This window comes from Triturus cristatus, chromosome 4_1, assembly GCF_964204655.1.
Source record: "Triturus cristatus chromosome 4_1, aTriCri1.1, whole genome shotgun sequence".
Taxonomy (NCBI): domain Eukaryota; kingdom Metazoa; phylum Chordata; class Amphibia; order Caudata; family Salamandridae; genus Triturus; species Triturus cristatus.
In genome coordinates this window covers 355,675,399-355,690,474 of record NC_140585.1, presented here as the reverse complement: position 1 = coordinate 355,690,474, position 15,076 = coordinate 355,675,399, and the positions used below count along the sequence as shown (strand labels likewise).

At 47.0% G+C, this 15,076-nt stretch overlaps 1 protein-coding gene across 6 annotated transcripts in view; it reads left to right on the top strand.

The window, feature by feature from the left end:
• Positions 1-15,076, top strand: part of CAPRIN2 (caprin family member 2) — a 699,936-nt gene that overhangs the window by 420,174 nt on the left and 264,686 nt on the right. For all 6 annotated transcript variants that reach the window (XM_085652361.1, XM_085652359.1, XM_085652360.1 and 3 more), the window contains 2 exons: positions 5,254-5,358; positions 5,843-5,953. In XM_085652361.1, the coding sequence (XP_085508487.1) occupies positions 5,254-5,358; positions 5,843-5,953 (216 nt within the window). The remainder of the gene's footprint in view (positions 1-5,253; positions 5,359-5,842; positions 5,954-15,076) is intronic.

Sequence of the window (15,076 nt, the reverse complement as noted above, 5' to 3'; positions counted from 1 at the left end):
TATCCATGAGACCACGCCCATGTGGCGGTGACCTTGTGTGTCCTGGGTAGACGGACTACCCCGGTAGATGGCGCCTCACCCCCACATCTTACGAGATCCAGTTGTCTTGGCAGGAGTCCGTCGGGAGATCTAGGGTTACTCTGAGGTGAACACCCCCCCTCCCCCCCCCGGAACCACCCACAGCCATAGGGTGGGATGCTTTTAAATCAACCATCCGAGGTGTTCTCTCCTATAGCCATCGCCCATTCCCAAAAAGCCCGCCTGGTTGAACATAGCCTAACTAATGACATAAAGGCCTTGGAACGCAAGGATCATGTCACACCCTCAATGACTCCAACAACTTGCCATGCTCCGGGGTCAATTGAGACTACTTTGCACTAATGAAGCACAATCTACTCTTATGTCCCTTGAGCAAAGATTCTTTGAGGGGGCAGACAAGGTGGGGGCTGTACTGGCATGTGGTGTAAGGGCCCAGGTTGTTAAAGCTCATGTCTCTAAAATCAAGCGCATGGGCAACACCTGGGCCACATCCGAACGGGATAAAGGTCAGGTCTTTGCTGCATTTTACAGTGAAATATACACGGCAGGTCCCCACTTGCCTGACAAGGCTTCCTCCTTTCTTAAAGCATGCCCCTGGGACCCTCTGGACCCTCAGTATGTGAAATTGCTGAAGGACCAAATTACTTTAGACGAAATTCAAAGAGCATTGAAACAACTCCCTCTAAATAAAACTCTGGGACCGGATGGCCTCCTGGTTGTCTTTTAACCTGCCTTTCTCCCTCAATTCCAGGAGCACCTGCTTCACCTCTTTAATGCATTCTCCGACACCACAGGACTTACCCCTACGATGTCAGAAGCTGAAGTAGTGCTTATACCAAAACCGGGAAAAGATCCTGCTTTATGCACCTCCCACCCGCCCATTGCGCTACTTAACACTGATGCCAAAATATACACTAAGATAATAGCGAGCAACCTTGAGCCTTACCTCCCAGGTCTGATCGATCAGGACTAGGTGGGGTTCATCCGCCACCTTCAGGGAGCTGACAATATTCAGCGAATTACCCATCTTAATGAAAAGCTCCTAAAGCGAGACATCCCGGCCTGTCCACTATCCCTGGATGCGGAGGCCTTCAATCGCGTTGACTGGCAGTTTCTTCGTGCAGTACTCCATAAAATAGGCCTAGGACCAACCATGATCTCTAAGCTAATGGCCCCTTACACTTCTCCTGTAGCGTGATTCCTAATTAATGGCCAACTTACGCCCCCCCCCCCCCAATCTTGATCCGGAGTGGTGCCAGACAGGGCTGCCCACTCTCCCTCTCTTGTTTGCCTTAGCAGTGGAACCCCTAGCAATTGCCATTCGCCAAGCATCAGACATAATGGGCATACCCTTTGGGGGCCATGATCATAAATTGTCCCTGTTTGCAGACAATCTAATACTCTTCATTACCGCTCCAGCCAAGTCTGTCCCAGCCTTATCTTCGCTTCTCCACTCCTTTGAAATAGCCTCAAGTTTTAAGATCAACATGTCTAAATCTCACTCACTAAATCTCACCATCCCTACTTCGGATCTAGAGACTTCAACACCTTACTCCCATACATTGGGCAGACCAATCCATTCTCTACTTGGGCCTCAATCTGACCCAGTCTCTCTCCACATGGACCATGGTTAATTGGCCAGTCTGTCGTAGAGAAATTCGAGAAGAATTACAACACTTCAAAAAAACTCCCTATCTCCTGGTTGTCGTCTCAATGTAGTAAAAATGACACTTCTCCCTAAGATACTCTACCTCTTCTAAAACTTGCCTACCCCTATTCCTCGGGAAGATGCCCAAAGCCTGCAGCGTGACCTAACTTCTTTTATTTGAGGTAAAGGCCGTCTGTGCATCTCGAACAAAGTGCTTGTGATGCCCCGGGACCGCGGAGGCCTCGCATGTCCTATTCTCTTAGAATACTATTGGGCAGTCCATCTTTGATACGTGTCTGAATGGTTGGTACGGGAGAGTGAAATTCATTGGTTCCACATGGACAGGGCAGTTGCTTGTAGACCCCTGTGGGATTTGGCTTGACTTTCCAAAACTGCCAGACCCCCACTAAAACAGTTATTGAGATATGGGACAAAATCCAGAGGCCTAATAACCTTCCCTTCACCTAACACACCCATTGCCCGAAATCCTCTGTTTCCCCCGGCCTTACAACCACATGCATTTCCTGAGTGGAATCAGCGAGAGTGCCGAGCTATCCAAGACCTCTTTGAAGGTGACAAATTTAAATCCTTAGAAAGATTCTTTACATTGGTCAATGTCACCGAGGCCAGTAGACTTCAAAACTATCTACTCTGCCACTGGTTGCTCACCCTCAGGTACATTAAGGAAGCCACGAGACCGCTCTTGGCCTTTGAGTCCCCAGTTTGCACCTTTTGAAGGCACACGCGGTCTAATTTCTAGCGCTTATCAAGTACTGCAACACGCTTAATACCACTGTCTTCATACATACCAAATACAATGGCTTATGGACAGAGGAAGAACCCTCCCAGCAGAACTGGGAACCACTATGGCGCGACATCCCTAGAATTTATAAAAGCACTACTCGGTGTGAATCGACATATAAGCTAATGATTTGCTGGTACTACATCCCTGCACTTTTACAGAATTTTCTCTGCCCTCTGCTGGAGATGCCAATGTGCTGCAGGGGACTTTATCCATATCTGGTGGGCGTGCCCACTTGTGACGGTGTTCTGGAAAGAGATTATAAGCCACATCAAAGACGGTGGGGTTCCCTATCCCAAACTCCTCCTTGGTGTCCCTTGGGCATGAAACCAGCGCAACTCAAGGCCATATTGCACTCTGGCGCCTTATCATGCAGATGTTGGGGGCTGCGAAACAAACTATAGCCCTACATCGGAAGACCTCTCCTCCCCTTGGTATCTGCCTGGTTCCTACGTTTATGGCATGTCATGACAATGTAACTCCTGACAGCCTGCCTTGCCCATAGAGATGCCAAATTCACTCCTACTTGGCGACCATTTATCACTCATCTCTCCCAAACCGCGCATACCTGTTATGTCCCACCTAAGCTGCGAGCTCTTCAACTTTTTGAGGACTCTCTGCTCCCATATTCTAGAGAGATCGCTCAACGATAGATTCACACCTCAGCAACGCATAAACACCATTCAGTAAATTGTTCTCCCATGTGCCGTTTTTCTTTTAAAAAACGGGAAGCCCTTTATTTTGGACACTGCTAAAAACTATATCAAAATTAACAAATACATACGGAATTACATTAAGAAAGGCATATTATGATGATGCCCTTTAATTGACGTCACATATTTTAGTTAAAGGGTCATAATATCTATATGTAATTCGAGATTATTTATCACCTTATTTGTTTACTCTTGATGATGCTTTGGTGCCTGCAAGTACCTTTTTATAAAGATAACTTTTGCCAACAAGTGCTCTAAAAGGCCTCCCGACTTGCACTGCTCATCATTCCTGAGCAAAAGGTGATCGAGAATGAAGTTATTTTTTACAGCAATGATGTGCAGTGCTCACCATCTTAAACTCGATGAAAAGGCTTGCTAAGTGTTAGCATAGCGCCCAGAAGTCGTGATAGGATGTTAGGACCCTGCTAACCATGATACAGTGCTGATGTATTGTCTCCTTCTGTTCATAGGTTATGCACTAGACTTGAATTTTATAAATAAGCGTTTTAAAGTTCGTCCCCGGTTTCTTAGTGTGGTTTTAATTGTGCTTCGTTCAGAGTTCCACTGTGCCCCTGAACTCCTCTCGAGGGGCTGATTGTTACCGGAGTGCTCTCCCTACACAACACCGCTTCATGTTGTGTGGGTCGCAGTCAAACTGGATTTCTAATTTGTGTTGGTGCATTGAAGGGTGTTCTGGCACCATGGGGTTAGAAATTCGAGCTCTACATCTCTGGGGATCGTAAGTCTTCATCCAGGTGTCACCAAATTGATTAAAGGCGTAATATAGAGTAAAGCGCAATGCACATAAATAAACAATTCGGGGTGTCTCTACCTTTCAGTAACCTAAGACAAACCATGTACATGTCTAAGTTTTCAGTGTTTACCTTAATAGAGCGAGAGTCATCCTGTTAGCTTTAACCTGGCTGCAAAGCACTTGAAGTAACTAGTAACAAAGGTTCTACACCTCGGTCCTCGGAGGGTTTTCCATTTTGTGGACAAACCTTTCCTGGGTGTAGCTCTTTCAGCGCTCCAAGAAGACCCCGGAGCCAACTATTTTCATCGGTGGTGCCTCTGCACCTGTTGAGGCATAATTTGTAAATGTGCAAATCTATTTTTAGTCCTCTAGGCTATGGGTGAGCTTTCTGCTACATTAGGTTTTATTTGTGTAACTTTTAATTTTCTTAGTCTTTTCCCTGAATTAATGTAGACTTTTTTTTTTGTTTTGTTACTGTTGCTCCTGCCCCTCCTGTGGGGGAATCCACCTTTTTCGCCTGCGGCTCTGAGGGATGTCCGATTTGCCCAGCCTAACTGACTACACCCCTTTCCAAGAGCTGTCTGACGTGCAGCAGCACAGCCAACAGGCAGGTCTCCTTCTCCCTCGAGCTGACTGCATTGTGGGTGGGAAGAAAAAATGGCAAGTGTTTTCCTGCTCACCACAGACCCAGCCACAGCAGGAGTGGGGCCGCCCACGCTGGGAGAGGGTACTTGGTACTTCCCCGGGACTCTCACCCTTCCTGGGAGAAATGAGCGATATGACTTCTGTCCCACTGACTATCCTTGGAGGTGTTTATACGCTGAACCGCTGAGCGTTTGTTAGCTTCTCAAATAGCTTACTCCAAATATGGCTGGAGATGGTCTCTTGGCTCAGCCACTTATTGGTTTTCTCCAGAGTCCTACATCGTACAGAAAAACAAGTGGATCCAATAATCTTGTTCCTAACAAGCAAGCTCTGTAATGGTCTCCGTCTAGCTCTTAGCACCTTTCTGCATTGACAACAGTTTAAAAAAAACTACAGACATGATATTTCAACCAAACCATTTACTTTAGTTTATACCCAATGCACTACCTAATATGCTGAAACTCCATGAGCGTATTCTTTGATCTGTGATTTATAAAGTTGCTAAACAAATGGATTTGCCTCCAGACCAGGTCCATCATGGACATAATTTCGAAAACAACTGGTAACACAATTACCTACATCTACTTGCATAGTTTTGTAGTTGTTGCATTGTAAATGCAAATTGAGTCCAAACTAAGATTACATCTTTCAGATTTGCCTGGGTACTATGAATGGCTCAGAAGATTCCTTGATAACAATCGAAGACACGGTCTTTGTGTCCGAAATGGATCTTTCCACCACGGAACAAGTTGCTGAGGTAGATGCTAAGAATTGCTTTTTTCCCCATCTGTGTGTTTTTTGTTTTTACAGTAGCGATTATGTAACAAAGTGAGATGAGGCTTCATTACTAAACTACAATGTCATGAACTGCAACAAACTGTCCCTTCTGCTAAGCACTCTGTTAGCCTGTGCATTGTTTTAGGACCGTGTTTAGGAGCTGCGTAAACTGAATATATTGTGCATTTTGTAAAATTATCTATATGCGCGTTCAGCTGAAAACTCCATGCTGTGAGAACATTTTGCACGGAAGCTATATTTCGGTGATAGTGCACCATTAGCTGTTGGTGCACAGCACCATTGTATAGAACCTGACATTTTATTCCATGTTTGTGAAACCTGTATTGCTGTTGCAACCATTGACCATGGTGTTAGCTGATGGCATTCTTCTTTGCTTCACAATTGGTGCATGCTGGTTTTCCAGATCTGTTGCCTACGTTTGTTTGTTGCCTTTTCCCATATAGGATGTCCTCTCTCTGCCAGGAGAGACTGAGAACCATGCTCCAGCAAAGGCACTGTATACTACAAGTGTGGACATGTCTGAAACTGAGCCAAAAAACGAGGACAATTCCAAAGTAAGTTGATGTGAAGTAACAACAAATGCTCCCAAGCAAATATATTTTTTTAATTTAAATGTAAACTGTTTGTTTTTTACGGTCCATTAGTGCAGTGTGCTGAGGGCAGTGAGGAATACTGGCACATGCTGCTTTAAAGAAGTTGCCAACTTGTACACTTACAATTTTGTACCCAGACCATTTGCGGGCTTAGATGCAAGTATTTCTGTAATACACACACGAAATGTACACTAGTTTTGCATTGGCACCTCTCCGTGACACTTGTGAAGGGTTATGCCAAATCCCAAAACACAGGTCTGCTGTCTGTTTCTGTTTTTGGACATTTAGTTTTACATACTTGTTGCAGTTTTAAAACTATAAAGCTATTTTTAAATTCAACCTGGAATTATTATGAAATTTGACATTGGGGTATCCTTTGCGGAGTAAGCATCCTTGAAGTCAAAGGCTAGGTTTACTTAAACTAAAATATCTGACGTTTTCAATATCCGCAGCTTGACGACTGCACCCCAGAGCAGCCTGTGTTTCCAATTGGAGGCGTGGACTGATTTGTTGGTAGAATGGTCTGTACTATAGCTGTATAAACCGAATGGGCGAGAGCCGTTCTAACCAGATAACTGAAGTTATCCAGGATGGTACACGCATGGTTGGACTATTTCCTATGCATGTGGGGAGAGTCAAGTGACTTCTTTGTTGTATAAAGTGGGGGTGGACCAATGAATCTTGAACCAACAGATAGCTATTCCTTTTTCATAATAACTAAACAGGAAGACTGAAGTGGCTATGTGTAGTCCAGATGTCCATATTCTGTTTTATAAAAGCTTTTATTTTTCCTAAGTGACGTTTCTGTATTGTACAATCCTTTGCTGATAGTCATACACCTAGAATATTCCTGCCAGCGTGCAGTGAGTCCAGAACACTTATTTTTTTCTAGTTTAGAAGATTTTTTTTTATTGGAGCCAGACAGGTTAAAGTAAGTCATATATATTTCACCTTCAGAATTAAGCAGTAGGGTTTTTGCGAAGTGTATTTTTTTCACTAGAACAGCCAATTTATACAACTGGAAAAAAGACTATTGCAGCACCTGGCTGAACAGTTTGCTTCCAAGGTTAAATGTGCAACCCTGCATTTCAGTAGAGAAAAATGAAGAAAAAGAATGCCTGCTAGGTTAAAGTTTACCAGGTCAAAATAGGACACTTATTTAGGGGTCATCTGCTTCCCACTCCCAGCATGCTTTGTCTTGACAGTTTGCTTCACAGCCTCTGTTCTTTTTTTGGCTTGTGGTGACTTGACACTAGAACACTTCTGAGAGATTTTCTCCCACGTTTGAAGGTTTTTGTTTTCAAAATCATTTTTCCCATTTCACTCGTCTTTTACAGCTCTTGATCAAAATTATCTTTTCTTAATTTGTGTGTAGTCATTTACTTATACATTCAGTGAAGTCCTCTTGATTCTGCCAAAAGATGTCCAGAGAACCCTTAAAATAAGGAAGACATTTGCCTTGGGAAGCAGCTTAAAGTTCTGAAGGCTGAGCATTAGAAATTGGATTGTTGGTTGACTAGTATTGTGGGCCCTGGAGAAGCAGCAACCACAATCCTAGTCCGAGTAAGGCACCAGCAAACCCCAAATTAACCTGTGCTTACCCCCTGGTAGCTTGGTACAGAGAAGTCTGGCGTAGCTTGAAGGCGATGTGTAAAGTATTTGTAGAACTGCTCAAACCGTAACAGTGAACACACCACACAAAGATCCCATGTAAGGTTTTAATGAATAGAGTTTATTTTAATAAATAAAACCAGAATAAAACAATAAATCCAATTGAGAAGCCAACAATATTTCATTGTATTAGGGTAAAATACCACCAAAAACCTCAAAGCGCCAACAAGGGTTGTGCCGGACCTGGACAAAGTCACAAGTTCAGGCCTACTGCGATGGAGAACAGGCTGGCTACAGGGACCAGGTTAATCCTGCTGAACAAAGCACCTTAAATCCTGTTTGCAGGGTGTTGGGTGGATTCGAGTTAAAGAAGCGTTGCGCCTTCAAAGCGATGCTTCTGCTCTGAGATGCCGCAAGGCTGCTGTGTGAGGTCCTGTTGCGTTGCAGTTGAGGATCCCATTGACGGGGCTTGCAATGTGAAGTCCAGGCATTGATGATGCAGTGCACAGCTAGTAATTTCTGTTCCAAGGAGTTGCAATGCGGAGGCTGTCATCAAGCTGCTATCTGCAAGAGAGATGTGAGGACTTGAGTCGGAGATTCGCCATGCCTTTCATCAATGCATCAGTTCTGAGGACTGCGAGGTTGATTCAGACCCAATCCATGCAGCAGCAGTGATGCGTCTTTTCTGTCCGAGGATGCGCTGCTGAGCCAAGGAGATGCGTTTGTTCTAGAAGGTGCGGCTCAGCGGTGAAGATGCATCTGTTCTGCTGGTTAGCACCTTAGACCCAATTCCAAGGTTCCAGGACGTGGGTGGCACCACTTGGTAAAGTAGACTCACAGGTAGCAGAATCCAGGTGCAGAAGCAAGGTTGTTGGAAGCTTTTTATGTCCCTGAGGCGTCGGATCAGGAGGCCAGCAAACTAGCCATTGGAATCACTCTGGGTTCAAGAGATGCAGGTCCAGTCCTCCTCACCCAGTCAAGAGGGCATCCGGTTACAAAGCAGCAGTTCAGCAGAGTGTGGCTCCAGCAGCAGTCCTTCCTGGCAGAGTATCTACAGGTCCAGGGGTGGACTGAAGTGGTGGTGTCTGAGGTCCATCTGTTGTTCACAGTTGTGCCTTTGAAGGGGGGGGAAACTTCTAGAGACATGCCTTTGTAGTGTACGGATGCTCTGCCAGATCTGGATCCAGACTAACTACAGTGGTTATGCAAACCTTTGTGTCGGCACAGGACACCGCCTTAGGATGAGAGGGAGGAGCTGCACACAGCCTCACTTACACTGTCCGGATAGCCCACTCAGTTACACCTAAGCTCCCATTCTGTGTAGGTGGAATACACAAAGCCCAACTACACCCAGTCTTGTGATCGTAGACAGGCTGCAGGCACCAAATGACTAAAGCAAGAAAATGGCAAATTTCTAAAAGCGGCTTTTTCAGAATGTTTATTTAAAATAGGACTTCCCCATAAGTTAGGATTTAAATTTGGATTCCAGAGACCCCAAACATAAACCAGTCATGTTGTCCCATTTGGAAATGGCACTTCTAAAATGTAATGAGGTAATAAGTGTTGCCTTATGAGATACAGGCCTTGCAGTAGTCAAAAACACATTTAAGAGTTATTCACTATCCGGACTTGTAAAACTTAAACGTTCATGTCAACTTTTTAAATATATTGCACCCTGGTCTTGGGGCTGTCTAAGGCCTACCTTAGGGGTGACCTGTATGTATTTAAAAGCAATGTTTAGGCTGGGTGAAAGGCTTAACTTGGCTAGTCGACAAGGCAGCTTAAAACTGCGCACACAGGCTCTGAAATGGCAGGCCTGAGACTTGTTTAAAGGGTTACTTAAGTGGGTGGCACAATCGGTGCTGCAGACCCACTAGTCTCATTTAATTTACAAGCCATGGGCACCTGTAGTGCCACTTGCTTAGGGACTTGTACGTAAATGAAATATGCCAATTGGGTATAAGCCAATTCTACCATGTTTTAAAGAGAGCACATGCACTTGAGCAATTGTTAGCAGTGATAAAGTGCCCAGAGTCTTAAAGCCAACAAAAACTAATTCAGCGAAAAAGGGAGGTGGAAGGCTAAATGTTTGGGGATGACCCTGGAGGAAGACCATTTCTAACCTTGAGCAAAAAAGAAAAAAGCACAAATGGCAGGTACAGATTCCATCACTAACATTTGCTATGGATGGAAGTCACAGGTGCACCAGTAGATGTTGAGGCACGTTTTAGCCCAGACATGTGTGCTCCCAGAGTTTGACATCGAGGAAGAACTGCCTGACTCCAGACCATCTGCTGTGATTTCACCAACAGTACTATCGCAGAAGCAGAGCAAATTGCAGTCGAACATTGCAGTTGAGACTCATCATTGCTGTTGAGAAATCCTCTATTGTCGAAGCATTACTTGACATTTCTGTGATTAGATATTGCCTTTCTTGGACTGCTTCATAAGCCGAGCCAAAAGCAAGAAAGCTTTCCAAGTCTATTTTGCCTCTTCCAGTGAAGCTTCCAAGGATAGTGGTTCCTGCTGCTGATCCTATTCAGGATCCTTAACCACATGTGGATCTCCCATGAAAGCCACGATTGGTTCAAAGGAGCATATCAATATCTGATTTAAATTAAAAAAATGCTCATGACGAACCTCCCCCAGAACCCATCTGTGGACTGACACCACCTCATCCAATAACACTGGGCAGACAAAGAAGGAGAGCACTGTCCGGATCGCTATTGGTACATTGTTGGAATCTTATGATATGCACCCTATTTTGCTAGCAGTGGCTCCCATGCGCACATCTCTCATGGATATTAATATATATCAACATGTACTAAGAGGTGCAAACAAACGTTGAAACATCACAACCTGCAGTTTATTATGGAAAGAACTAACACTAGAGAAGTTCCAAGAACTACCTTACCACTGGTTCCAGGTTTTGCAGGATTAGTGGAGGAAAAATTCCTTTCCCCTGCGATCATTAAAATGGCAACTCCTTGCAACAACTGCATAAGAAATGAAATGTATCGGAGCAAGATCTTTCCTCTGTCAAGTGCCGAAATCTGATTTTGTGTAATTTTTCAGTGGTTTGAAAAACGTCCATCTGCTCTGGAAAATTCTCCCCCAGAGTAAGAACATGGGCACTGAGGGTGCAAAGGATGACCTAGCAGTATTTGTTCTTAAGACTGCTGGTGATACTGCTTTCTTTGGCAGATATAGCTGTTAATTGTGGGAATATGTTTTTTATGCAAGACCTGCACCGAGAACACAGGCTAAATTTTCTGGAGGTGATTGACAGAGGTCACTCGGCAAACAACCAAGTCATAAGCGCAGCTATATAGTCTACAGATTTATTGGCTATGCGCTTCTGCCATGGCATATCTCTGTGGAGGGCATCTGGGTTGAGATTGACATTCTTGAAGCCTGACACCCAGTTGAAAATCATAAAGCTTCCATTCAATCAATCAGGGGAATTGTAAGCGCGCTACTCACCCGTGAGGGTCTCAAGGTGCTGAGGGGGACCGCAGATCTGTTAGTTGAAGACACAGGTCTTGAGGGCCTTCCTGAAGGTGTTCAGGGAGGGGGCGCGTCTGAAGTTTGTTCCAGGTTTTGGCTGCAATGTACGAGAAGGATCTTCCGCCTGCCCTGGCTCTGGATGCACAGTGTTTTGGCTAGTGCGAGGTTGGAAGATCGGAGGTTCCTTTTGGGTACGTGGAAGTTGATTCTGTCGTTGAGGTATTTGGGTCCATTGTTTTAGTATTTGTAGGCGTGAGCGAGGATTGTGAAGGTGACTTTTCTCCACGGGGAGCCAATGGAGTCTTCGTAGGTGTTTGCTGATATGTTCGTGCTGGGGGATGCCGAGAACGAGTCTGGGAGCAGTGTTCTGTATTGTTTGGAGTTTGTGGAGTAGGGACTTTTTGTTGCCGGCGTATAGTGCGTTCCCTTAGTCCAGTCTGCTGGTGATGAGTGCATGGGTGACTGTCTTCCTTGACTTGGGGGGCGGGGGATCCATTTGAAGGTCTTGTGGAGGATGTTGAAACAGCTGGATGTGACTGAGTTGACCTGTCGGTTCATGGTGAGTAATTAGAGTACATTGCCAAGGTTTTTGGCGTGGTCTGAAGAGGTAGGTGGGCTTCCGAGGGTGGTCAGCCACCAGGTGCTGTCCGAAGCTGAGGGGGTGGTTCCAAGGATGAGGACTTCTGTCTTCTCGGTGTTGAGCTTCAGGCAGCTGTTGGTCATCGAGGCTGCGACCTCTTGCATTCCTTTCTGGAAGTTGAGTTTGGCGCTTATGGGGTCTTTGTCGAGGGAGAGGATGAGCTGGGTGTCGGCATAGGATACGATGTTGAGGCCTTGTTATACGATGGCTGCAAGGGGCTGATAGGTCGAGTAGGATGAGGGCTGTGGAGTGGCCTTGGTCCAGGAGGGTGCGGATGTTGTCTTTGGCAGCGAGCAGGGTGGGCTCAGTGCTGTGGTTGCTTCGGAATCTGGATTGGGATGGGTCGAAGACAGCGTTCTCTTCTATGAATCGAGTCAGTTCCTTGTTGACTGTTTTCTCTGCAACTTTGGCTGCGAAGGGGAGGAGCGAGATGGGTCGGTAGTTCTTAAGGTTGGTGGGGTCAGCTGTGGGTTTCTTGAGCAGGGGCCTGACTTCTTCGCGCTTCCAGTAGTCTGGGAATGGGCCTGTTTGGAGGGTGGTGTTTATGGTGCACTGTAGTTCGGGTGCGATGGCAGCTGCGGTTCTGTGGTAGATGTGAGGGGGCCAGGGGTCGGTGGGGGCCCATGAGTGGATGCCTTTCATGGTTGAGGCGGTGTCTTCGGTCGTAATCTGAGTCCCGTTGGAGATGGTGGGCTGGCTGGTGTCTCTGGAGGGCGGGGGGCTGGCTGTGGCATTTGGAGGGTGGCTGACAAAGTTGTCTTGAGGTGAAAGTAGGTTCCGAGTTTGTCACTGAGGTCTTGGGTTGGGGTGATGTCTGTGGCTTCGCTGTGTGGGTTGGTGAATTCCTGAATGACTGACAAGTTCCTTGGATTGGTGGAGTTGGCCAGGATTTTGTTGTGGATGAAATTCCTCTTGGTGGTTATGATTTGCTTGTGGTAGTCCGTCATGGCATCCGTGTATGTGGAGTAGATTTCAGTTGTCTTGGTGTTTTCTCCAGGCATCTGCAGGTGTGCCTGGCTTCTCGGAGATCGGTGGTGAACCAGGCAGCTTTCCTCTGGCGTTTTGTCGGGGTTGCGTAGCGGGGCAATCTCATCTGCGCAGTTGGAGATCCAATTGTGGATTTCTCTTGCTGCGATGTTTGCGTCTGATGCCGAGGTGTGGTTGTCTTGGGTGAGGGTGGAGTTGAGTTGTTGGTCAGTCACCTTGCTCCAGTACCTTTGTGGTGGGCGTAGGGCCGGATTGGGTGCCTTGGGTTTGTCAACGGCGAAGTGTACACCGTGGTGGTTGGTCCATGGTCGTGTTGTGCGGCTGAAGTGAACGCTGTTTCCTGCCGAGTAGATGGGGTCGAAGATATGTCCTGCTCTGTGGGACGGTGTGGTGACTAGTTGTTTGAGTCTGATGTTTGCAAGGTTGTCACGAAGGATGGTGGAGTTGGGGGTCACTGGGGTTGTCGAGGTGGAAATTCAGGTCTCCAATGAGTATGTAGTTCATTGAGGTGATGGCGTGGGGGGCGATGAAGTTGGTGAGGGTGGTGGCAAAGAGTGTCCGGGGGATGGGGGTCTGTAGACGAGGGTTCCTCAGAGTGTGGCATTGAGGCCGGTCCGGTGCAGGTGTTCAGTGAGGGGAAGGTTTCGCTGAAGGTGGAAAGGCAGAGGGGGCTCGTGAGGGTGATGGTGAGGCCCCCTCCCGGATGGTTAAGGTGGTCCTTCCTCTGGATCTTGTACCCGTCCGGAATGGCGGTGTTTGTCGGAGTCACAGGAGGTGTTGGTCCAGGTCTCCGTGAAGAAGGTGATGTCGGGCGAGAGAGAGTCTAGTAGGTTCCAGATTTCTATGGCGTTTGTGTACGGAGCGAACGTTGAGGAGGATGCATCTTCGGGAGTTGCCGTTGCTGGCATCGGTGGCTTTGGAGTCCGGGGGGGGGGGGGGTGGTGAAGGTGTGGCAGCAGTGGAAGCAGGAGAACTGGCCGTGGGTCGTGTCCGGCTAGGCTTGTTGGCAGTCTGTCTTCCGGGGTTGAGTGCGTGGAGGGTGGTGCCGTAGCGATGGATGGCCGGAGATCCAGCGTTCCTGGTGCTGGCCGCGTTCGGTCTTAGACAGGCTTGCCTTAGGCATGGTGGTGGGGGGCAGGACACGGGAGCGGTGTGTGAGCGGGGGAGGGGCCGCAGGGGCAGCGGCAGCTGGAAAACCGGCGAGAGGATTTAGCTTCAAGTAAGTTAAATGAAAATAAAGTAAGCTTCAAGAAAGCTTAATTAAAAATAAATGGCTCAAGTGTGCTCAGGAGCGTAAAGGGAGCCTGAGGAGTACACTGAGGGCGAGGAGGGGACTCAAGGTGGGCGGGTAGCGGAGGTCGCGATGAGGCTGGAGGGTGGACTGCTGTAGGCTGCAGGCACGAACCCTCACCAGGAGGAGGGCTGAGCTCCATGGCGAGGCTACTTGCTTGCGGAGCTGTGAGGGAGAGAGTGAACCCAGACAGGAGGTTCCATTTTCTGGGTGTTAGATCTGGCACCTTGGCGTGTTGCCTCATGTGTTTTTGATGGTTATAGATGCTTTGGGCACTGTGCCACTGCTGTCCAGTGCCACAGTGCAAGTGCTCCCTATGGTAAATTGATGTATGGATTAGTGATTCCATGATTGGCTGGTTTGGTTTACTTGTCAGACCCTAGTACAGTGCACTGAATGCGCCCAGGGCGTGTAAACCAATTGCTGCTGGTGGCCTTGCAGCACTGGTTGTGCCACCCACAGAAGCAGCCTGTAAAAGTGTCTCAGGTCTGCCATTGCAGAGCCTGTGTGCAGTCTGGTACTGCCATGCTGACTGGGCAAGTGCACCCACTTGCCAGTCCCAAAACCTTCCCTTTTCTGCATATTAGTCACCCCTATGGTAGGCCCACGGGCAGGGTGCATTGTAGGTAAAAGGTAGGGCAAGCCCTGGTGTGTGGCATGTCCTAATAGTGAATTACAGCCATTTTCGTTTTTCACTATTGCAAGGCATACTGTTCCCCATAGGCCAGAATGGGCAGTTTGATTATTACATCTTATAATCCTAACCGACTCAGGGAACTAGGTAGAAATTCAAGTTTAGTATGCCTGAACTCAGAATGATAAAATGCATCTTTTAGTGAAGTTGGTTTTAACATTCTGTTTGTAAATACCACTTTTAGAAAGTAGGTATTTTCTTGTCTAACTATCCAAGCCTGCCTCTGCTAGGTTGTGTATTCCTTGTCTGGAGTTTGGGTGACAGGGGCTGGGGGATTCCAGGAGACTGGGTGAGTCAGCACAGGGCTGAATAGAAAGATCGGCATGTAGATGGGTGGGAGGGAGGAGTTGCACC